We start from the raw sequence: 25,708 nt of genomic DNA, 5'->3' as shown, positions 1-25,708 counted from the left end.
TGGTGTGTCTGGGCACATGTTAAGCAGCTACTCAACCTTTTTAAGTGCTCTTTTGCACCTTCCACTGATCCTGCAGTGGACTCCTGGACCCTAAATGAGGACTTCTTGCCCAGACACACCAGCACCGGCCATCTCTCCAGCCAAAACAACTGCAGGTCATTTTGCATATTGTCACACATTCTCAGCTGAGGTGGCATTAGCACACATCTCTGACTCGGGCCCTGTGTCGTGCATCTTCTCTTTACCGGTCAACTGACATATTTTCCTTTCTCTAGCTGCAAGAACCTGGTGGACCTGAGGAAACACCTGGATACGCACAGTAAAATGCCCGCATACTGCTGTGAATATGAGGAATGCAGCTTCAGTGCCCGATCTCTGTGTTCTGTCAAAGCTCACTACAGGAAAGTGCACGAAGTAAGAGGAAAGGGGCCTGTATCCACACATCAATATACAGTTTAGTTTTTATGATCAGTGTGCATGTAATATCTCATTTTCTCTATCGTCCTAAGTGGATGCTGGGGTTCCTGAAAGGACCATGGGGAATAGCGGCTCCGCAGGAGACAGGGCACAAAAAAGTAAAGCTTTTACCAGATCAGGTGGTGTGCACTGGCTCCTCCCCCTATGACCCTCCTCCAGACTCCAGTTAGATTTTGTGCCCGAACGAGAAGGGTGCAATCTAGGTGGCTCTCCTAAAGAGCTGCTTAGAGAAAGTTTAGCTTAGGTTTTTTACTTTACAGTGAGTCCTGCTGGCAACAGGATCACTGCAACGAGGGACTTAGGGGAGAAGTAGTGAACTCACCTGCGTGCAGAGTGGATTTGCTGCTTGGCTACTGGACACTAGCTCCAGAGGGACGATCACAGGTACAGCCTGGATGGTCACCGGAGCCGCGCCGCCGGCCCCCTTGCAGACGCTGAAGAGAGAAGAGGTCCAAAATCGGCGGCTGAAGACTCCTGAGTCTTCATAAAGGTAGCGCACAGCACTGCAGCTGTGCGCCATTTTCCTCTCAGCACACTTCACACAACAGTCACTGAGGGTGCAGAGCGCTGGGGGGGGCGCTCTGAGAGGCAAATAAAAACCTTATTAGAGGCAAAAAATACCTCACATATAGCCCACAGAGGCTATATGGAGATATTTAACCCCTGCCTAACTTCAAAAATAGCGGGAGACGAGCCCGCCGTAAAAGGGGCGGGGCCTATCTCCTCAGCACACAGCGCCATTTTCTCTCACAGAAAAGCTGGAGAGAAGGCTCCCAGGCTCTCCCCTGCACTGCACTACAGAAACAGGGTTAAAACAGAGAGGGGGGGCACTGATTTTGGCGATATTGTATATATATAAAAGATGCTATAAGGGAGAAACACTTATATAAGGTTGTCCCTATATAATTATAGCGTTTTTGGTGTGTGCTGGCAGACTCTCCCTCTGTCTCCCCAAAGGGCTAGTGGGTCCTGTCCTCTGTCAGAGCATTCCCGGTGTGTGTGCTGTGTGTCGGCACGTGTGTGTCGACATGTATGAGGACGATGTTGGTGAGGAGGCGGAGAAATTGCCTGTAATGGTGATGTCACTCTCTAGGGAGTCGACACCGGAATGGATGGCTTATTTAGAGAATTACGTGAGAATGTCAACACGCTGCAAGGTCGGTTGACGACATGAGACGGCCGACAATCTATTAGGACCGGTCCAGGCGGCTCAGAAACACCGTCAGGGGTTTTAAAAACGCCCATTTACCTCAGTCGGTCGACACAGACACAGACACGGACACTGAATACAGTGTCGACGGTGAATAAACAAACGTATTTCTCATTAGGGCCACACGTTAAGGGCAATGAAGGAGGTGTTACGTGTTTCTGATACTACAAGTACCACAAGAAAGGGTATTATGTGGGAGTGGAAAAAACTACCTGTAGTTTTTCCTGAATCAGATAAAATAAAATGAAGTGTGTGATGATGCGTAGGGTTACCCCGATAGCAAATATTGGCGTTATACCCTTTCCCGCCAGAAATTAGGGTACGTTGGGAAACACCCCTTAGGGTGATAAGGCGCTCACACGCTTATCAAGTGGCGTTACCGTCTCCAGATACGGCCGCCCTCAAGGAGCCAGCTGATAGGAAGCTGGAAAAATATCCTAAAAAGTATATACACACATACGGTGGTTATACTGCGACCAGCGATCGCCATCAGCCTGGAGATGCAGTGCTGGGTTGGCTTGGTCGGATTCCCTGACTGAAAATATTTTATTCATGTAGAGCATTTAATAGGATGCATTCTATATATATGTATGTGAGATGCACAGAGGGATATTTGCTCTCTGGCATCAAGATAAGTGCGTTGTCCATATCTCCCAGAAGATGTCAGGGACACGACAGTGGTCAGGTGATACAGATCCCATACGGCAGATGGAAGTATTGCTGTATAAAGGGAAGGAGTTATTTGGGGGTCGGTCCATCGGACCTGGGGACCACAGCAACAGCTGGGAAATCCAACCTTTTTTACCCCAAGTTACATCTCAGCTAAAAAAGACACCGTCTTTTCAGCCTCAATCTTTCCTTTCCCATGAGGGCATGCAGGCAAAAGGCCAGTCATATCTGCCCAGACATAGAGGTAAGGGAAGTAGACTGCAGCAGGCAGCCCTTTCCCAGGAAAAGAAGCCCTCCACCGCGTCTGCCAAGTCCTCAGCATGACGCTGGGGCCGTGCAAGCGGACTCAAGGTGGGGGGGTAGTCTCAAGAGTCTCAGGGCGCAGTGGGATCACTCGCAAGTTGACCCCTAGATCGTACGAGTATTATCCCAGGGGTAAAGATTGGAGAGTCGAGACATCTTCTCCTCGCAGGTTCCTGAAGTCTGCTTTACCAACGGCTCCCTCCGACAGGGAGGCAGCATTGGAAACAATTCACAAGCGGTATATCCAGCAGGTGATAATCAAAGTACCCCTCCTACGACAAGGAAAAGGGTATTATTTTTCCACACTATATTGTGGTACTGAAGCCAGACGGCTTGGTGACACATAGTCTAAATCTAAAATGTTTTGAACACTTACATAAAAGGTTCAAATCGAGATAAAGTCACTCAGAGCAGTGATAGCGAACCGGAAAAAAGGGGACTATATGGTGTCCCTGGACATCAAGGATTACCTCCATGTCCAAATTTTGTCCTTCTCATCAAGGGTACCTCTGGTTCGTGGTACAGAACTGTCAATATCAGTTTCAGACGATGCCGTTTGAATTATCCACGGCACCCCGGGCCTTTTTACCAAGGTAATGGCCGAAAAGATGTTTCTTCAAAGAAAAAAGGCATCTAAATTATCCCTTACTTGCACGACCTAAAAAGGGCAAGTTCCAGAGAACAGTTGGAGGTCGGAAGAGCACTATCTAAAGTAGTTCTTCGACGGCACGACTGGATTCTAAATATTCCAAGAATCGCAGCTGTTTTCCGACGATACGTCTGCTGTTCCTAGGGATGATTCTGGACACGGTTCAGAAAAAGGTTTTTCTTCCCGAGGAAAAAGCCAAGGAGTTATCCGACCTGTCAGGAACCTCCTAAAACCAGGAAAGGTGTCTGTACATCAATGCACAAGAGTCCTGGGAAAAATGGTGGCTTTTTACGAAGCAATTCCATTCGGCAGATTCCATGCAAGAATTTTCCAAAGGGATCTGTTGGACAAATGGTCAGGGTCGCATCCTCAGATGCACCTGCGAATAACCCTGTCGCCAAGGACAAGGGTATATCTTCTGTGGTGGTTGCAAAAGGCTCATCTATTGGAGGGCCGCAGATTCGGCATACAGGATTTGATCCTGGTGACCACGGACGCCAGCCTGAGAGGTTGGGGAGCAGTCACACAAGGAAGAAACTTCCAGGGGGTATGGACGAACCTGGAAAAGTCTCTTCACATAAACATTCTGGTACTAAGAGCAATCTAAAATGCTCTAAGCCAGGCGGAACCAATCCTGCAAGGAAAACCGGTGTTGATTCAGTCGGACAACATCACGGCGGTCGCCCATGTAAACAGACAGGGCGGCACAAGAAGCAGGAGTGCAATGGCAGAAGCTGCCAAGATTCTTCGCTGGGCGGAGAATCACGTAATAGCACTGTCAGCAGTGTTCTTCCCGGGCGTGGACAACTGGGAAGCAGACTTCCTCAGCAGACACGATATTCACCCGGGAGAGGGGGGTCTTCATCCAGAAGTCTTCCACATGCTAATAAACTGTTGGGAAAGACCAATGGTAGACATGATGGCGTCTCGCCTCAACAAGAAACTGGACAAGTATTGCGCCAGGTCAAGAGATCCACAGGCAATAGCTGTGGACGCACTGGTAACACCTTGGGTGTACAAATCAGTATATGTGTTTCCTCCTCTGCCTCTCATACCAAAGGTATTGAAGATTATACGGTGAGGAGGAGTAAGAACAATACTAGTGGCTCCGGATTGGCCAAGAAGGACTTGGTACCCGGAACTTCAAGAGTTGGTCACGGACGACCCGTGCCCTCTACTTCTGAGAAGGGACCTGCTACAACAGGGTCCCTGTCTCTTTCAAGACTTACCGCGGCTGCGTTTGACGGCATGGCGGTTGAACGCCAGATCCTAAAAGGGAAAGGCATTCCAGAAGAAGTCATTCCTACCTTGATTAAGGCAAGGAAGGAAGTCACCGCGAAACATTATCACCGCATTTGGCGAAAATATGTCGCGTGGTGCGAGGATCGGAGTGTTCCGACGGAGGAATTTCAACTGGGTCGTTTCCTACATTTCCTACAATCAGGATTGTCTATGGGTCTCAAATTGAGATCTATTAAGGTTCAAATTTCGGCCCTGTCAATATTCTTCCAAAAAGAATTGGCCTCAGTTCCTGAGGTACAGACTTTTGTTAAAGGAGTACTGCATATACAGCCTCCTGTGGTGCCTCCGGTGGCACCGTGGGATCTAAATGTAGTTTTAGATTTCCTCAAATCCCATTGGTTTGAACCATTGAAAAAGGTGGATTTTAAATATCTCACATGGAAAGTGACTATGTTACTGGCCCTGGCTTCCGCCAGGAGAGTATCTAAATTGGCGGCTTTATCTTATAAAAGCCCTTATCTAATCTTCCATTCGGATAGGGCAGAACTGAGGACTCGTCCGCATTTTCTCCCTAAGGTGGTATCAGCGTTTCACCTGAACCAACCTATTGTGGTGCCTGCGGCCAGTGGCGACTTGGAGGACTCCAAGTTGTTGGACGTTGTCAGAGCCTTAAAAATATACATTTCAAGGACGGCTGAAGTCAGAAAATCTGACTCGCTGTTGATACTATATGCACCCAACAAGTTGGGTGCCCCTGCTTCTAAGCAGACGATTGCTCGTTGGATTTGTAACACAATTCAACTTGCTCATTCTGTGGCAGGCCTGCCACAGCCTAAATCTGTTAAGGCCCATTCCACAAGGAAGGTGGGCTCATCTTGGGCGGCTGCCCGAGGGGTCTCGGCATTACAATTCTGTCGAGCAGCTACGTGGTCGGGGGAAAACACGTTTGTAAAATTCTACAAATTTGATACCCTGGCAAAAGAGGACTTGGAATTCTCTCATTCGGTGCTGCAGAGTCATCCGCACTCTCCCGCCCGTTTGGGAGCTTTGGTATAATCCCCATGGTCCTTTCAGGAACCCCAGCATCCACTTAGGACGATAGAGAAAATAAGAATTTACTTACCGATAATTCTATTTCTCGGAGTCCGTAGTGGATGCTGGGCGCCCATCCCAAGTGCGGATTATCTGCAATACTGTACATAGTTATTGTTAACAAATTCGGGTTATATTGTTAAGGAGCCATCTTTAAGAGGCTCTTTCTGTTATCATACTGTTAACTGGGTTTAGATCACAAGTTGTACGGTGTGATTGGTGTGGCTGGTATGAGTCTTACCCGGGATTCAAATTGCCTCCCTTATTGTGTACGCTCGTCCGGGCACAGTACCTAACTGGAGTCTGGAGGAGGGTCATAGGGGGAGGAGCCAGTGCACACCACCTGATCTGGTAAAAGCTTTACTTTTTTGTGCCCTGTCTCCTGCGGAGCCGCTATTCCCCATGGTCCTTTCAGGAACCCCAGCATCCACTACGGACTCCGAGAAATAGAATTATCGGTAAGTAAATTCTTATTATGTGTTTTGCCATATTTCTATGTTTGGTTGTTTTTTTTTTTACCAATATGATGTTAGTAACTTTATTGACCACAACATATTAATTGCATCATTTTTTCTGTATGCTCTATTTTACTAATGGTCCAAAAAACCGTGAGCAGCTAAGTTATTGGAGAACTCCTGCTGTTTGCGGCTGGCATGGAACTAGTGGTCATTCCTTCTTCAGTAAAACCTTTTCTGCAAGGAAACCTATAGCTAACATACATTAACACTATATGGTCTATTGTTATCCTTAATTAGAAACTGCCTCATATACAGAGACATTTAGTAATTCACATGTGTTCCAGTTTGCAGTTTAATGTCCTACCACAGAAGCACAAATACAAGATCCCAACTGCTATCCCACCATGCCGTCACTACACCGCTCTAAAGAAGTACAGTATATGATCAACGTTCTTTTCAGGAAGTTAGACTGAGATACTGAATACATACTGCATACAGGTGGAGGCTTATTGCACCGCCACAGGATATCCGGTGAAATCGCACTGAATCCAGCTAATGCTGCGGTCGAGGACACAGCCACTGGCTTCAGCACACCACCGGTTCCAAGAACACTGCCGGTCACCAGCCAAGTGCCAGCACATGGCACTCATAATGCAGTGTTTGGGGCACTGCGAGCAACGTCACAGCCCCTGATCTGCAGCTGCTCAGTGCGGCTTTTGCAAATGCTAATCTAAAGGCATCGGAGATGTGCGTAATCATCGCGTTTTACATATATATGAGAATTCGGTACTGTCCGTTTTTTTCACAAGGCCTAAGTGGCAGGAATAAACACATGATAGGATTCAGGGTGGTGCAGAATTGCACTTGCTATATCTGCAATCTTGTTTTGTTGGCCTAGTTGTGCAGATATTAAGCAAATCGCTCCCAGGGTGTTTCGAATCAAGTATTTCTGGTGTCCTTTTATTATGCTACTGTTGCCAGAGACATTAGTGCATTGGGAAAGAAGTTGCTGGGATATAGGGGGGTAATTCAGAGTTGATCGCAGCAGCAAATTTGTTAGCAGATGGGCCAAACCATGTGTACTGCAGGTGGGGACAGATATAACATGTGCAGAGAGAGTTAGATTTGGGTGGGGTGTGTTCAATCTGCAATCTGAATTGCAGTGTAAAAATAAAGCAGCCAGTATTTACCCTGCACAGTAACAATATAACCCACCCACATCTAACGCTCTCTGCAAGTGTTATATCTGCCCCACCTGCAGTGCACATGGCTTTGCCCAACTGCTAACAATTTTGCTGCTGCGATCAACTCAGAATTACCCCCCTAGTTTCCAGGAAATCTTGAAATCTTACATGATTGTTGCACTTACACTCCATTACAGCTCTGACTCTACATGGAGGTGGTATAGAAGATCTACAATGTCTAGGTAGACAGTTGTTAGGTCGACAGGAACAAAAGGTCGTCAAGCTAAAAGATAGACAGTGGGTAAGGTTGACATGACAATTGTCGACATATGTTTTTTGTTGTTTGTTTTTGTGTTGTGTGTTTCATCGTATGTGACCACAGTCAGTGGAAAACGTGTACCCTCGTTGCACTTGCCACAGGTTACTATTTCCAGTGGTACTCCATGTGGATAGTAAACCAAGCAAAAGTTGGGAAAACATGTAAAAAAAACAAAAAACTTGTGTCGATTTTTGCATGTTGACATATATTGTCAACCTAGGCACTGTTGACCTATCATCCGGACACCACTCTACGTATGTACAGACATGTCCTCCTGAACCTACCCATTTTGCTCTGTGGCACAAGATGCCCTGTGTGACATAAACGCTCAGCCACAGGTAGCGATTCCCGTGCTTGAGTACTTTTCTCTTGAACTTTGCATCTTAATTCACTAATAATGTATTAAATACTTTTCTCTAACGTCCTAGTGGATGCTGGGGACTCCGAAAGGACCATGGGGAATAGCGGCTCCGCAGGAGACTGGGCACAAAAGTAAAAAGCTTTAGGACTACCTGGTGTGCACTGGCTCCTCCCCCCATGACCCTCCTCCAAGCCTCAGTTAAGATTTTGTGCCCGAACGAGAAGGGTGCAATCTAGGTGGCTCTCCTGAGCTGCTTAGAGTAAAAGTTTAAATAGGTTTTTTATTTTCAGTGAGACCTGCTGGCAACAGGCTCACTGCATCGAGGGACTAAGGGGAGAAGAAGCGAACTCACCTGCGTGCAGAGTGGATTGGGCTTCTTAGGCTACTGGACATTAGCTCCAGAGGGACGATCACAGGCCCAGCCATGGATGGGTCCCGGAGCCGCGCCGCCGTCCCCCTTACAGAGCCAGAAGACTGAAGAGGTCCGGAAAATCGGCGGCAGAAGACGTCCTGTCTTCACTAAGGTAGCGCACAGCACCGCAGCTGTGCGCCATTGCTCTCAGCACACTTCACACTCCGGTCACTGAGGGTGCAGGGCGCTGGGGGGGGCGCCCTGAGACGCAATAAAAACACCTTTTTTGGCAAAAAATACATATAGCTCCTGGGCTATATGGATGTATTTAACCCCTGCCTATTTTTACATAAAAAAGCGGGAGAAAGGCCGCCGAAAAAGGGGCGGAGCCTATCTCCTCAGCACACTGGCGCCATTTTTTCCTCACAGCTCCGTTGGAGGAAGGCTCCCTGACTCTCCCCTGCAGTCCTGCACTACAGAAACAGGGTAAAACAAGAGAGGGGGGGCACTAAATTGGCATATAAATATATACAGCAGCTATATTAGGGAAAAACACTTATATAAGGTTATCCCTGTGTATATATATATAGCGCTCTGGTGTGTGCTGGCAAACTCTCCCTCTGTCTCCCCAAAGGGCTAGTGGGGTCCTGTCCTCTATCAGAGCATTCCCTGTGTGTGTGCTGTGTGTCGGTACGTTGTGTCGACATGTATGAGGAGGAAAATGGTGTGGAGGCGGAGCAATTGCCTGTGTTAGTGATGTCACCCCCTAGGGAGTCGACACCTGACTGGATGGTCTTATGGAAAGAATTACGTGATAGTGTCAGCACTTTACAAAAGACTGTTGACGACATGAGACAGCCGGCAAATCAGTTAATACCTGTACAGGCGTCTCAAACACCGTCAGGGGCTCTAAAGCACCCGTTACCTCAGGTCGACACAGACACGGACACTGACTCCAGTGTCGACGGTGAGGAAACAAACGTATTTTCCAGTAGGGCCACACGTTACATGATCACGGCAATGAAGGAGGTTTTGAACATTTCTGATACTACAAGTACCACAAAAAAGGGTATTATGTGGGGTGTGAAAAAACTACCCGTAGTTTTTCCAGAATCAGATGAATTAAATGAGGTGTGTGATGAAGCGTGGGTTTCCCCCGATAAAAAACTGCTAATTTCAAAAAAGTTATTGGCATTATACCCTTTCCCGCCAGAGGTTAGGGCGCGTTGGGAAACACCCCCTAGCGTAGATAAGGCGCTCACACGCTTATCAAAACAAGTGGCGTTACCGTCCCCTGATACGGCCGCCCTCAAGGAACCAGCTGATAGGAAGCTGGAAAATATCCTTAAAAGTATATACACACATACTGGTATTATACTGCGACCAGCAATCGCCTCAGCCTGGATGTGCAGTGCTGGGGTGGCTTGGTCGGATTCCCTGACTGAAAATATTGATACCCTGGACAGGGACAATATATTATTGACTATAGAGCATTTAAAGGATGCATTTCTATATATGCGAGATGCACAGAGGGATATTTGCACTCTGGCATCAAGAGTAAGTGCGATGTCCATTTCTGCCAGAAGAGGATTATGGACGCGACAGTGGTCAGGGGATGCGGATTCCAAATGGCATATGGAAGTATTGCCGTATAAAGGGGAGGAGTTATTTGGGGTCGGTCTATCGGACCTGGTGGCCACGGCAACGGCTGGAAAATCCACCTTTTTACCCCAAGTCACCTCGCAGCAGAAAAAGATACCATCTTTTCAGGCTCAGTCCTTTCGTCCCCATAAGGGCAAGCGGGCAAAAGGCCACTCATATCTGCCCCGGGGCAGAGGAAGGGGAAAAAGACTGCAGCAGACAGCCTCTTCCCACGAACAGAAGCCCTCCCCCGCTTCTGCCAAGTCCTCAGCATGACGCTGGGGCCTTACAAGCGGACTCAGGCACGGTGGGGGCCCGTCTCAAGAATTTCAGCGCGCAGTGGGCTCACTCGCAAGTGGACCCCTGGATCCTGCAGGTAGTATCTTAGGGGTACAAATTGGAATTCGAGACGTCTCCCCCTCGCCGGTTCCTGAAGTCTGCTTTACCAACGTCTCCCCCCGACAGGGAGGCGGTATTGGAAGCCATTCACAAGCTGTATTCCCAGCAGGTGATAATCAAGGTACCCCTCCTACAACAGGGAAAGGGGTATTATTCCACGCTGTTTGTGGTACCGAAGCCGGACGGCTCGGTGAGACCCATTTTAAATCTGAAATCCTTGAACACTTACATAAAAAGGTTCAAGTTCAAGATGGAGTCTCTCAGAGCAGTGATAGCGAACCTGGAAGAAGGGGACTATATGGTGTCTCTGGACATCAAGGATGCTTACCTCCATGTCCCAATTTGCCCTTCTCACCAAGGGTTCCTCAGGTTTGTGGTACAGAACTGTCACTATCAGTTTCAGACGCTACCGTTTGGATTGTCCACGGCACCCCGGGTCTTTACCAAGGTAATGGCCGAAATGATGATTCTTCTTCGAAGAAAAGGCGTCTTAATTATCCCTTACTTGGACGATCTCCTGATAAGGGCAAGGTCCAGAGAACAGTTAGAGGTCGGAGTAGCACTATCTCAAGTAGTACTACGACAGCACGGATGGATTCTAAATATTCCAAAATCACAGCTGATTCCGACGACACGTCTGCTGTTCCTAGGGATGATTCTGGACACAGTACAGAAAAAGGTGTTTCTCCCGGAGGAGAAGGCCAAGGAGTTATCCGACCTAGTCAGGAACCTCCTAAGACCAGGCCAAGTGTCAGTACATCAATGCACAAGGGTCCTGGGAAAGATGGTGGCTTCTTACGAAGCGATTCCATTCGGCAGATTCCACGCAAGAACTTTTCAGTGGGATCTGCTGGACAAATGGTCCGGATCGCATCTTCAAATGCATCAGCGGATAATCCTGTCTCCAAGGACAAGGGTGTCTCTCCTGTGGTGGTTACAGAGTGCTCATCTCCTAGAGGGCCGCAGATTCGGCATTCAGGATTGGGTCCTGGTGACCACGGATGCCAGCCTGAGAGGCTGGGGAGCAGTCACACAGGGAAGAAATTTCCAGGGCTTGTGGTCAAGCATGGAAACGTCACTTCACATAAATATCCTGGAACTAAGGGCCATTTACAATGCCCTAAGTCAGGCAAGACCTCTGCTTCAGGGTCAGCCGGTGTTGATCCAGTCGGACAACATCACGGCAGTCGCCCACGTAAACAGACAGGGCGGCACAAGAAGCAGGAGGGCAATGATGGAAGTGGCAAGGATTCTTCGCTGGGCGGAAAATCATGTGATAGCACTGTCAGCAGTGTTCATTCCGGGAGTGGACAACTGGGAAGCAGACTTCCTCAGCAGACACGATCTTCACCCGGGGGAGTGGGGACTTCACCCAGAAGTCTTCCACATGATTGTGAACCGTTGGGAAAAACCAAAGGTGGACATGATGGCGTCCCGCCTCAACAAAAAACTGGACAGATATTGCGCCAGGTCAAGGGACCCTCAGGCAATAGCTGTGGACGCTCTGGTAACACCGTGGGTGTACCAGTCAGTGTATGTGTTCCCTCCTCTTCCTCTCATACCAAAAGTACTGAGAATCATAAGAAGGAGAGGAGTAAAGACTATACTCGTGGCTCCGGATTGGCCAAGAAGGACTTGGTACCCGGAAATTCAGGAGATGCTCACGGAGGACCCGTGGCCTCTACCTCTAAGAAAGGACCTGCTCCAGCAGGGACCATGTCTGTTCCAAGACTTACCGCGGCTGCGTTTGACGGCATGGCGGTTGAACGCCGGATCCTGAAGGAAAAAGGCATTCCGGATGAAGTCATCCCTACCCTGATCAAAGCCAGGAAGGATGTAACCGTACAACATTATCACCGTATTTGGCGTAAATATGTTGCGTGGTGCGAGGCCAGGAAGGCCCCTACAGAGGAATTTCAACTGGGTCGATTCCTGCATTTCCTGCAAACAGGACTGTCTATGGGCCTCAAATTAGGGTCCATTAAGGTTCAAATTTCGGCCCTGTCAATATTCTTCCAAAAAGAATTAGCTTCTGTTCCTGAAATTCAGACGTTTGTCAAGGGAGTACTGCATATACAGCCTCCTTTTGTGCCTCCAGTGGCACCTTGGGATCTCAATGTAGTTTTGGGATTCCTAAAATCACATTGGTTTGAACCACTCACCACTGTGGATTTAAAATATCTCACATGGAAAGTGGTAATGCTGTTAGCCCTGGCTTCAGCCAGGCGTGTATCAGAATTGGCGGCTTTATCCTATAAAAGCCCTTACCTAATTTTTCATACGGACAGGGCAGAATTGAGGACTCGTCCTCAATTTCTCCCTAAGGTGGTTTCAGCATTTCACTTAAACCAGCCTATTGTGGTGCCTGCGGCTACTAGGGACTTGGAGGATTCCAAGTTGCTGGACGTAGTCAGGGCCCTGAAAATATATGTTTCCAGGACGGCTGGAGTCAGAAAATCTGACTCGCTGTTTATCCTGTATGCACCCAACAAGCTGGGTGCTCCTGCTTCTAAGCAGACGATTGCTCGTTGGATTTGTAGTACAATTCAGCTTGCACATTCTGTGGCAGGCCTGCCACAGCCAAAATCTGTAAAAGCCCATTCCACAAGGAAAGTGGGCTCATCTTGGGCGGCTGCCCGAGGGGTCTCGGCTTTACAACTTTGCCGAGCAGCTACTTGGTCAGGGGCAAACACGTTTGCTAAATTCTACAAATTTGATACCCTGGCTGAGCAGGACCTGGAGTTCTCTCATTCGGTGCTGCAGAGTCATCCGCACTCTCCCGCCCGTTTGGGAGCTTTGGTATAATCCCCATGGTCCTTTCGGAGTCCCCAGCATCCACTAGGACGTTGGAGAAAATAAGAATTTACTTACCGATAATTCTATTTCTCATAGTCCGTAGTGGATGCTGGGCGCCCATCCCAAGTGCGGATTGTCTGCATTACTTGTACATAGTTATTGTTACAAAAATCGGGTTATTATTGTTGTGAGCCATCTTTTCAGAGGCTCCTTCTGTTATCATGCTGTTAACTGGGTTCAGATCACAAGTTGTACGGTGTGATTGGTGTGGCTGGTATGAGTCTTACCCGGGATTCAAAATCCTTCCTTATTGTGTACGCTCGTCCGGGCACAGTATCCTAACTGAGGCTTGGAGGAGGGTCATGGGGGGAGGAGCCAGTGCACACCAGGTAGTCCTAAAGCTTTTTACTTTTGTGCCCAGTCTCCTGCGGAGCCGCTATTCCCCATGGTCCTTTCGGAGTCCCCAGCATCCACTACGAACTATGAGAAATAGAATTATCGGTAAGTAAATTCTTATTATTATTTCTTGTCTCAAAGTGAATTGGTAGAAAGTAGCAGGTTAAGCGTAACGATGCGGGGTGCCACCGGTATTGCCCTTTTCACCTAGGTTGCGTACTACTTCCTGAACTTTGCAGCTTAATTCGCTAATCGTGTACTATTTATTTTTTAATTTATTTATGTTTAGTATTTGTCGGCAAAAAATTGGCATTAAGTAGCAGATTAAGATGCATATTTAAAGAAAATGTTGTGCAGTGCGACCGAGTTACAAAGTCTATGGCACGCCAGATGAGACTGACGCAATTTGAGGATAGGTGTATGTGGACACATCTGTATAATCTATTTCTAATTAAATATCCGAGATACTGGTTATTTATTTGTCTGTCTTTTCTATTGTTTAGGGCGACTCCGCTCCCAGGTACAAATGTCATGTGTGTGAGAAATGCTTCACTCGTGGGAACAACCTCACTGTTCACCTGCGTAAGAAACATCATTTCAAGTGGCCGTCGGGGCACCCCCGATTCAGGTAATGCTTTCTCATGTGCCACCTGGCAATGTAATTAGATCAAAGGAGAGGATTCTTATTTCTCAGGATCCACCGCCATCTGATATCTGGTAACGTCTCAGTTGAGGTGCCATATTAACACTTTCTGCTCATATTTACAGAAGTTTTTCATAACATTTTTTTTACTATGTAATTTAGTGCTAATTGAATCACCAGTCTCTCTTAAAGGGAATATATACTTACAGCTCATATGGCTCTTATAATAATTATTATTATAATGTTCTTTATGAGTAATTATTATTTACTGCATTTTAAGTTAAGATGATTCCTGCTGCAGGCAATATTTTTCTGAATATCCTCCCTTGTACCTGTTTGAGCGGAGTGCTTTATGCAAGTGAAAAAGACTGAGACTTCTCAGTGCCTGCCTCCAAATACTCAGTCCTGCACTGGTTTCTCTGTCATGGTGGGAAATTTCAGTACAAAGTGATGTGCGGATGGCAATGGCGGCGAGGCCTGGCCACACACATCGGCCATTTACGGTAGTGCAGACAATGGGGGTAATTCAGATCTGATCGCTGGGCTGCTAATATTGCTGTCCTGCGATCAGATAGTCACCGCCTCCAAGGGAAGTGTAAATTCGCTGTGCAAATGTGCGATTGCATGTGTACGCCGAGCTGTGAAAATCCACTTTGTGCAGTCTCTGCACAGCCCAGGACTTACTGTTCCGGGTGCGATCACATCTGGCTGATCGGGGCCGGAGCTGACATCACACACCATCCCTGAAACCGATTGGGCACGTCTGCTTTTTTTTTCAGACACTCCCTGTAAACGCTCAGTTGCCACCCACAAACGGCCTCTTCCTGTCAATCACCTTGCGAATGCCCGTGCGTTTGGATTTTTCGCACCATCCCGATGAAGACCGGCGATACCCGTTGTTGTTGCCCGACGCGCTTGCGCATTGCGGTGCATGCGCAGTTACAACCTGATCGCCCGCTGTGTGAAAACGTACAGCAGCGATCAGATCTGAATTACCCCCAATGTAAGTTTTCTTTGCATCTCTATCTGGTGTGAAGGACAACTTGTTGATGCAGGCGGCCGCAATGTGCAGTTCTGGTACGACACATCGCGTCATCCATGAAGAATTGAATCCCCCCATGGAGTGCTGCTGATCCTTCACAAGCCACATTCGTTTGGCAATCGCCAGAATCCTAAGCAGACACATTTTACCTCCCTAGTCCAGGTGAAGTAATTTCTTATGGCTCACAGTGGCCATATAGTCTGTCACAGGGAACTGGGTATGATGTTCCTTTTCTGTCTCCTGGCTGCAGATATTTGTGCCACTTCCTCCTTCTGGCCATAACTGATCATCTTTGTTGTAATCATCAGTGGGACTCTTCAGTCATCGAACAGTTCCTCTACATAGGGGGAATTTTAAATACAGATTACTGCTGTTTCTATAGTACAATTTGGCACATAGCCATTCTGGACTTGTCTCCATAGACCCAGTGCATGCGAGTTTACTTACAGTATATTGGATGTTGTTTAGTGTGGTTTTCCTGGAACAGATCGGCCATGTAGGGTCATCATACCGCACTGCTACTAAGTTTGCAGTGTCCAGTGATCACATCTCCATTTCCCTGAATATTTGCAGGCTATTGTCCCTCGTTAACACTTCTCTTTCGACTTTCTCTTTTCTGTACTCTCGCCCCTTAAAACTCCTGACCTTTCATGACTTTGGGATGTCTGCACTTATGGTCCAGGAAAAGGAGATTTTTATTATATTTTTATTTTTTATTTTTCTCTTGTTTGTAAATGTTTTTCGTCAAAACCGGTAATGTTTGTGCAGCTGGACTTGAGTTTTTACCTGCTATTCTCTGCCATGACTCCATATTCAGTAGGAATTTGTTCTTTTTCTGCATGAGGATTTTTGATGGATAAATTGGACTTGTTACATTATATGGGCGCGGTGAACATCGTGGTGATAAAGTTGATGTAATATTTTGATATTGGCTTGTTCACCTTTATTGCTAAAGCTATAGTAAAGGGAAAAAAAGGGGTACTTGTTATGTTTTGTACACCAGAGGATCTGTGACTGAGTCTAAACGTTGCAAGATCCGTCTGAGGACCTGCATGCAGCTCTCAACGACAAGGAGTAGTATAACTCAGAAACCTGTTTATTGTGCAGTGTCATCATTTTCAATAATCCTTTATTTTTTTTTGGGGATAGCTATTGTTTTTTTTTTTTTTTTTATAATTTCACTGTATATAATGCTTAACCATGTCCAACAGTGGAACCTCTGCTATAAATTGTTACTGAGTACTCTCATGAATTGTGACGTTGGAAATGTCTCTTTAAGTTCAACCGGATGCTGACTGGATGCACAGAGAATTGTATTTCTGTAATTCCGCTTACAGTACAATGTTGTGCTTGATTTCTTCCCAGAGCAAAATGTCCCAAGGATTTGAGTTGTATAAGCCTGATGCCACTCTCTCTTCTTCCATACGTACAGTAACAATATTTTAAAAAAATGTCCTCTATAGTTTACGTATATCTGTAATGTAATTAAAATAAAATGTGTGTTTGTGTATTTATACATACTGTTCAAAGTATTGGCTACAAGAGTAGATCACAGTAAATTGCATAAATCTCTGCACGTAAAGAAATACACCTTTTGTGTAATCCAGTGGTTCTCAAACTGTGTGCCGTGGCACCCTTGGGTGCCTCGGGGTACTTGCAGGGTTGCCCTGCATTGGTGGTCCTGGACCAATTCAAGACATTTTTGGCTTAGGTGTGTAGTGAAAAAAATTCTGATACTCTAGGGAGCCATTATTCAAAAAAGTTTGGGAACCACTGGTGTAATCAGTTGTCTTTTAAGTTGTTCTAAGTATTGGAGTGCAGATGTTTTGCAGTGACATTGGTTTAATTGATCTCCGAATAAATACCCTTTGTCAAGGAATGCTTTAGGGTGATTATCCTTGCAGAGAATAAATCTTGTTGTCAAAACCATGTTACTTCTAGGGTCTGCATATGACAAGTAGGAATCACCAAAGTCCATTACATAAAACAATGTTTGGATGGATGGATTGATTGACAAATAGCAGTTTTGGTCAAAACATTTCTTCTATTGGAAAACCGCTCCAGTTGAGTATTATTTCTCTATAGGATCACCCCCATATTACAATTAATAATGTTGCCAACCTCTGAACACACACTCATGATTTTGTTGTTCAGTAAACAACAATAATCAAATGTAACCTGTAACAATAGGAAAAAAAAATTACACTTGGGTATGAAGGTTAAATGTATAAAGAACTGTCTCATTTGGATGTCCAACAGACGTGCATAGATAAGTTGTTTTGCTCCTTATTATTGGAGAGGGTAAATGACTACTGTGATTGCGTAGATTCATTATACAGAATCTTAGCCGTGGGCAAAAACATAATAAAGATGTCACTCACTCATTTAGATTTTTTCCAATGGGAAAAAATTACTGGTATTCAAAGCCAGTTTGCGGAAGGTCCGGATGCCAGGCAAGCGTCACCCAGATATATAAAGTAGCTGGATTAGAGAAGCCTGTTGATACAGGTTCCAGGCAGAAATGTCGTACCAATGATGTTGAGAGAGAAAAAAATACCATAACAAAATAAAAAAAAAACCTTGGTCCCTCTACTGAGTTCCAATGAGTTCTGTTAGAAATAAAAAGCACTGTATACATGCGTTCATGTACAAAAATCAAACATGCATGAGAATACAAGTAAAGAACAGCCAGCGGGTTCACTGCACAGAGCGTCTGCTAGACTACCCTAAAGGGCATAGTCGCCATTCCTTGGAGTGTTTCCCGGCACAAGCCACAAAGTTTACTCCTCTGCCAGCAAGGCAAGTTCCAAGCCTATGTCCTCTTGCTTTTTCCAAGTTTATGAAGTAGCAATCCCATGGCGGCTTTGCAGATCCAATCTGTAGCACTATCCTAGATCAGTCTGACAGAAGCCATAACCCCTACTCGGTCCATACAAAAGTCAGATGTAGAAAACTGCCCAGACGGCTGGGCTACCTATTTTAAATCTGGTTTGTAGGCCTTGTAGGGCTGATATTGGACAGTAGCTCCTTGCTGGTTTTGTTACTACATAACAAAGGGTGGCCACTGAGCCTCCATTGATTTATAAAAATTTCCCCGCTGGAACTCTCTCCAGGAATTCTACCTGACAGACTAAATAAACATTTGTCAAGCTATAAAGCACAATCCACTTGCATCATCACATCTCTTGTCTCTTGGGGTACTATTTGTTTACCAACTGACTGGCACATCCAACATGTCTGACCGCTAGCAGAGGTAGACGTTGGCTATGGGCAGCATAACATCTTTTAGTACCTCTAGGCGACTGGTTACCCTAATGAGCTCAGTTATTATAACTCTCTCTTATATTAGTGATGCCTCAAAACCCAACTGGGGACTTTCTAAGAATATCAAAACACTGCACTTTAAAATCTATTCACATTGGTGGTATACATGCCCATAATCTGGCAACAACATCAGTACTGGGTGAGCGGGGATACCACACGGGCATATCTTTTTCAATATACTTGGCAGTCAGCTCTCTGCAGGATTTCCTTACTGAATGGGGTGACTTTCTGCTGTAAGTGGTCATATCTTGGCTGGATGAGAGTTTGTTTTCTGAGCAGGATATTGTTATCTGAAAAATGGTTTGTGTGTCGGCTAGGACATTTGTTCCCTGAAAGGAGGCATTTTGTTCTTCACTCTGGGTTTTATGATGCGCAATGAGTAACATTGTGGTGTGTATGATCAACTGGTTTTGGTATATGTTTTACATAGCTTGTGGCAAATTTTCATTATAGAAAATTTAATGGAACTTTTATTTTGCATAAAAAAAGTGAAGGGATTTCCCATTCAACTGTGACCAAAGAGGCCCGTACAGCAGCAACTGATTGCTGCAATTCCTTGATCCCTTGACGCCTGTGTCGAGGAATCGTGGAAATCCAACATGTTTGAATTTCCCGATTTGACGATCCTGACCAAAAAATTATTGGCATAATCAAATCAATGATATTTAACATGCAGAATTTCCCTGATTCCCCAACGAATCGGCAATCATGGATGGCAGCCGATAATCTCGTTTGACCATCTGATCAGGGAACCTGTGAAATATCTTGATCTATGGCCCGTATAATAGTGCTGCTAACTTACTGTCCGATAATTGGAGTAATATATCCCCTTTTTGTAGTTTCCTGTTATTGCAATAAAGGCTGGAGGAGGCGGAGTACTCTTCTATCTGTCATGGAGAAACTCTGAGCTCACTATTTTGTTATATACACAAGTGTAAGTTTAAAACAAGGAAAGTTGCTTGTATGAAATGCTCATCCTATCCAGATGTGTGTTGTTTTCGCTGATCGCCATACGTTAGTATTTATTTATATTGTGGCAACATACATACTCCGCAGAACTCTTTCAAAATATGTGGCACAAGCAACCTTGCTACTCTCCAAATATATCATGGCAAAACTCTCCAGATTTGTTCAATCTATATATGTTGAATGCACAAGTATATTAGTGAGTAGAAAGGAACAGATTGTATTATTAAAGGTGAGATGTAATGGCGTCTGCGTGTGCCAGAGGTGCGGGATGCTGGGCGATCTCAGATTTTTTATTTTTAAAGCTGCAATCATTTACAAGATATGGTTACTTTTACATCTCTCCTTTTATCTTTCTTTTACAGGTATAAAGAGCATGATGACGGGTTTCTGCGCTTGCAGCTGGTGAGATATGAAAGTGTAGAACTTACAGAGCAGCTGATGAAAGAACGTGAGAAGCAGGGAGTTCCACTGGAGGATGCACCCACCTGCCTGGTGTTAGGTCAAGGGGGTGGCACTGGAACGGACGGAGTAGATTATGAGAGGACTGTGACACAAAAGGACTACTGATTACAGTTAGAGTGAGATTAGGAAATACCAATACAATAATGAAACCTAAAATGGGCTCCGCAACCAAATGTCCGCAGAGGCTTTGTGAGTATCTGGGATATTAATGTTCTCTGGAAATCCTAAACTACTGCCATCTGCTACGTTTTCATCCAGTGTACATCTCCATGTATATAAAGCCTTATTAATATATTGATGCCAGCTATGTTTGAGATGTGCATCCACACTTTCATCTTACAGAAGAAATGATGTTCTTAAGGTTAAGATCTGGCCGTTGGACCTTTATTGGCCTGAAAATAGGACCATTCATCAGGAAGTCTAAACAACTGGACTCCAGTAGACTGTCGGTACGGCTGGGCGATGACTGCATGCTTAGAGACTGTAATCGCTGGCCAGCTGCTTTTGTATCTGGGAACAATTGGAATCTGGACAGCCAGCTTTTGGCCCGACAACCATGCCAGTCTGATTAATTGCCACATACGTGCCCATGTTTGTGTATAAAAGATTTCCCTAAATTTGTTACAGAGATTTACCATCCCCAAAAACATCCTAAAAATCTGGAAGACCCCCATAAATGGAAGCAGTCTCTTACCAACTCATTCCTGTCCCCAGTGCATTTAATGTGCAATTCAATTTGTGTATTAAAATTGTGACCTTTTATTTTGTCATTTATTTTTACTATAAGCCCTTACAGACAGTTTTCAAAAGCTGTTCATATTTAATCAAGAAATTTTAATATGCATTTTTTCTTCTTCGTACACTACGAGTCACTGGAGTACTCATAGGGATATTGACGGGGCATTAGCAGGGATAGGCACATTTAAATTTCTCTATCGTCCTAGTGGATGCTGGGGTTCCTGAAAGGACCATGGGAATAGCGGCTCCGCAGGAGACAGGGCACAAAAAGTAAAGCTTTACGATCAGGTGGTGTGTACTGGCTCCTCCCCCTATGACCCTCCTCCAAGCCTCAGTTAGATTTTTGTGCCCGGCCGAGAAGGGTGCAATCTAGGTGGCTCTCCTAAAGAGCTGCTTAGAAAAGTTTAGCTTAGGTTTTTTATTTTACAGTGAGTCCTGCTGGCAACAGGATCACTGCAACGAGGGACTTAGGGGAGAAGAAGTGAACTCACCTGCGTGCAGGATGGATTGGCTTCTTTGGCTACTGGACGTTAGCTCCAGAGGGACGATCACAGGTACAGCCTGGATGGTCACTGGAGCCTCGCCGCCGGCCCCCTTGCAGATGCTGAAACGAGAAGAAGGTCCAGAATCGGCGGCAGAAGACTCCTCAGTCTTCTTAAGGTAGCGCACAGCACTGCAGCTGTGCGCCATTTCCTCTCAGCACACTTCACACGGCAGTCACTGAGGGTGCAGGGCGCTGGGAGGGGGGCGCCCTGGGAGGCAATGTAAACCTATTTTTTGGCAAAAAATACCTCACATATAGCCTCCGGGGGCTATATGGAGATATTTAACCCCTGCCAGAATCCGTTAAAGAGCGGGAGACGAGCCCGCCGAAAAAGGGGCGGGGCCTATCTCCTCAGCACACAGCGCCATTTTCCTCACACAGCTCCGCTGGTCAGGAAGGCTCCCAGGCTCTCCCCTGCACTGCACTACAGAAACAGGGTAAAACAAGAGAGGGGGGGCAAAATTGTGGCAAAAATATATATATATATTAAAGCAGCTATACAGGGAGCACTTATTATAAGGCTATCCCTGTCATATATAGCGCTTTTGGTGTGTGCTGGCAAACTCTCCCTCTGTCTCCCCAAAGGGCTAGTGGGGTCCTGTCTTCTTTAAGAGCATTCCCTGTGTGTCTGCTGTGTGTCGGTACGTGTGTGTCGACATGTATGAGGACGATATTGGTGTGGAGGCGGAGCAATTGCCAAATATGGGGATGTCACCCCCTAGGGAGTCGACACCAGAATGGATGGCTTTATTTATGGAATTACGGGATAGTGTCAACACGCTAAAGCAGTCGTTTGACGTCATGAGACGGCCGGACAATCGATTAGCACCTGTCCAGGCGCCTCAAACACCGTCAGGGGCTGTAAAACGCCCGTTACCTCAGTCGGTCGACACGGACCCAGACACAGGCACTGATTCCAGTGGCGACGGTGACGAATCAACCGTATTTTCCAGTAGGGCCACACGTTATATGATTTTGGCAATGAAGGAGGCGTTACATATTGCTGATACTACAGGTACCACAAAACAGGGTATTATGTGGGGTGTGAAAAAACTACCTATAGTTTTTCCTGAATCAGATGAATTAAATGAGGTGTGTGATGAAGCGTGGGTTGCCCCCGATAAAAAACTGCTAATTTCAAAGAAGTTATTGGCTTTATACCCTTTCCCGCCAGAGGTTAGGGCGCGCTGGGAAACACCTCCTAGGGTGGACAAGGCGCTCACACGCTTATCAAAACAAGTGGTGTTACCCTCTCCTGAGACGGCCGCACTTAAAGATCCAGCAGATAGGAGGATGGAAAATATCCAAAAAAGTATATACACACATACAGGTGTTATACTACGACCAGCTATAGCGACAGCCTGGATGTGCAGTGCTGGGGTAGCTTGGTCAGAGTCCCTGATTGAAAATATTGATACCCTGGATAGGGACAATGTTTTACTGTCTTTAGAGCAAATAAAGGATGCATTTCTTTATATGCGTGATGCACAGAGGGATATTTGCACACTGGCATCACGGGTAAGTGCTATGTCCATTTCGGCCAGAAGAAGTTTATGGACGCGACAGTGGTCAGGTGATGCGGACTCAAAACGGCATATGGAAGTTTTGCCGTATAAAGGGGAGGAGTTATTTGGTGTTGGTCTATCGGATTTGGTGGCCACGGCTACAGCCAGGAAATCCACCTTTTTACCTCAAGTCACTCCCCAACAGAAAAAGACACCGACTTTTCAACCGCAGCCCTTTCGTTCCTTTAAAAACAAGAGAGCAAAGGGATATTCATATCTGCCACGAGGCAGAGGAAGGGGGAAGAGACTGCAACAGGCAGCTCCTTCCCAGGAACAGAAGCCCTCCCCCGCTTCTACAAAAGCCTCAGCATGACGCTGGGGCTTCCCAAGCGGACTCGGGGGCGGTGGGCGGTCGTCTCAAGAATTTCAGCGCGCAGTGGGCTCACTCGCAGGTAGATCCCTGGATCCTGCAGATAATATCTCAGGGGTACAGGTTGGAACTAGAGACGGATCCACCTCGCCGTTTCCTGAAGTCTGCTTTACCAACGTCCCCCTCCGACAGGGTGACTGTCTTGGAAGCCATTCACAAGCTGTACTCTCAGCAGGTGATTGTCAAGGTACCTCTTTTACAACAAGGAAAGGGGTATTATTCCACTCTATTTGTGGTACCGAAGCCGGATGGCTCGGTAAGACCTATTCTAAATCTGAAATCCTTGAACCTGTACATAAAAAAGTTCAAGTTCAAGATGGAGTCACTCAGAGCAGTGATAGCGAACCTGGAAGAAGGGGACTTTATGGTATCCTTGGACATCAAGGATGCGTATCTCCACGTTCCAATTTACCCCTCACACCAGGGGTACCTCAGGTTCGTCGTACAGAACTGTCACTATCAGTTTCAGACGCTGCCGTTTGGATTGTCCACGGCACCTCGGGTCTTTACCAAGGTAATGGCCGAGATGATGATTCTTCTTCGAAGAAAAGGCGTATTAATTATCCCATACTTGGACGATCTCCTAATAAGGGCAAGGTCCAGAGAACAGCTAGAGATGGGATTAGCACTGTCTCAAGAAGTGCTAAAGCAGCACGGGTGGATTCTGAATATTCCAAAATCCCAGTTAATTCCGACAACACGTCTGCTGTTCCTAGGGATGATTCTGGACACGGTTCAGAAAAAGGTTTTTCTCCCGGAGGAAAAAGCCAAGGAGTTATCCGAACTTGTCAGGAACCTCCTAAAACCAGGAAAGGTGTCTGTACATCAATGCACAAGAGTCCTGGGAAAAATGGTGGCTTCTTACGAAGCAATTCCATTCGGCAGATTCCACGCAAGAATTTTCCAGAGGGATCTGCTGGACAAATGGTCAGGGTCGCATCTTCAGATGCACCAGCGGATAACCCTGTCTCCAAGGACAAGGGTATCTCTTCTGTGGTGGTTGCAGAGTGCTCATCTATTGGAGGGCCGCAGATTCGGCATACAGGATTGGATCCTGGTGACCACGGACGCCAGCCTGAGAGGCTGGGGAGCAGTCACACAAGGAAGAAACTTCCAGGGCGTGTGGTCGAGCCTGGAAACGTCTCTTCACATAAACATTCTGGAACTAAGAGCAATCTACAATGCTCTAAGCCAGGCAGAACCTCTGCTTCAAGGAAAACCGGTGTTGATCCAGTCGGACAACATCACGGCAGTCGCCCATGTAAACAGACAGGGCGGCACAAGAAGCAGGAGTGCAATGGCAGAAGCTGCAAGGATTCTTCGCTGGGCAGAGAATCATGTGATAGCACTGTCAGCAGTGTTCATCCCGGGAGTGGACAACTGGGAAGCAGACTTCCTCAGCAGACACGACCTTCACCCGGGAGAGTGGGGACTTCATCCAGAAGTTTTCCACATGCTTGTAACCCGTTGGGAAAGACCAATGGTGGACATGATGGCGTCTCGCCTCAACAAAAAACTGGACAGGTATTGCGCCAGGTCAAGAGACCCGCAGGCAATAGCTGTGGACGCGCTGGTAACGCCTTGGGTGTACCAGTCGGTGTATGTGTTTCCTCCTCTGCCTCTCATACCAAAAGTATTGAGAATTATACGGCAAAGAGGCGTAAGAACGATACTAGTGGTTCCGGATTGGCCAAGAAGGACTTGGTACCCGGAACTTCAAGAGATGATCACGGAGGATCCGTGGCCTCTACCTCTGAGAAGGGACTTGCTTCAGCAGGGTCCCTGTCTGTTTCAAGACTTACCGCGGCTGCGTTTGACGGCATGGCGGTTGAACGCCGGATCCTAAAGGAAAAAGGCATGCCGGAAGAAGTCATTCCTACCTTGATTAAAGCAAGCAAGGAAGGAAGTAACCGCGCAACATTATCACCGCATTTGGCGAAAATATGTTGCGTGGTGCGAGGATCGGAGTGCTCCGACGGAGGAATTTCAACTGGGTCGATTCCTACATTTCCTGCAATCAGGATTGTCTATGGGTCTCAAATTGGGATCTATTAAGGTTCAAATTTCGGCCCTGTCGATTTTCTTCCAGAAAGAATTTGCTTCAGTTCCTGAAGTCCAGACCTTTGTTAAGGGAGTACTGCATATACAGCCCCCTGTGGTGCCTCCAGTGGCACCGTGGGATCTCAATGTTGTTTTGGACTTTCTCAAATCTCATTGGTTTGAACCACTAAAAAATGTGGATTTGAAATATCTCACATGGAAAGTGACCATGCTACTAGCCCTGGCTTCGGCCAGGAGAGTGTCAGAACTGGCAGCTTTATCTTACAAAAGCCCATATCTGATTTTCCATTCGGACAGGGCAGAACTGCGGACTCGTCCACATTTTCTCCCTAAGGTGGTGTCAGCATTTCATCTGAACCAGCCTATTGTAGTGCCTGCGGCTACAAGCGACTTGGAGGACTCCAAGTTGTTGGACGTTGTCAGAGCTTTAAAAATATACATT

The 25,708-nt window shown here is 46.4% G+C and overlaps 1 protein-coding gene across 1 annotated transcript in view; it reads left to right on the top strand.

Annotated features, from left to right (window-relative positions):
* Window positions 1-20,748, top strand: part of HINFP (histone H4 transcription factor) — an 86,559-nt gene extending 65,811 nt beyond the window's left edge. The window contains exons 7-9 of the mRNA XM_063942609.1: window positions 276-414; window positions 14,052-14,176; window positions 19,889-20,748. Of these exons, the coding sequence (XP_063798679.1) occupies window positions 276-414; window positions 14,052-14,176; window positions 19,889-20,093 (469 nt within the window). The 3' untranslated portion in view covers window positions 20,094-20,748. The remainder of the gene's footprint in view (window positions 1-275; window positions 415-14,051; window positions 14,177-19,888) is intronic.
* Window positions 20,749-25,708: the final 4,960 nt, after the last annotated feature.

Source organism: Pseudophryne corroboree, chromosome 10 (assembly GCF_028390025.1).
Source record: "Pseudophryne corroboree isolate aPseCor3 chromosome 10, aPseCor3.hap2, whole genome shotgun sequence".
In the NCBI taxonomy this organism is placed as follows: Eukaryota; Metazoa; Chordata; class Amphibia; order Anura; family Myobatrachidae; genus Pseudophryne; species Pseudophryne corroboree.
Note: the sequence above shows the minus strand (reverse complement) of the source record. Positions and strands in the feature narration are given on the sequence as shown.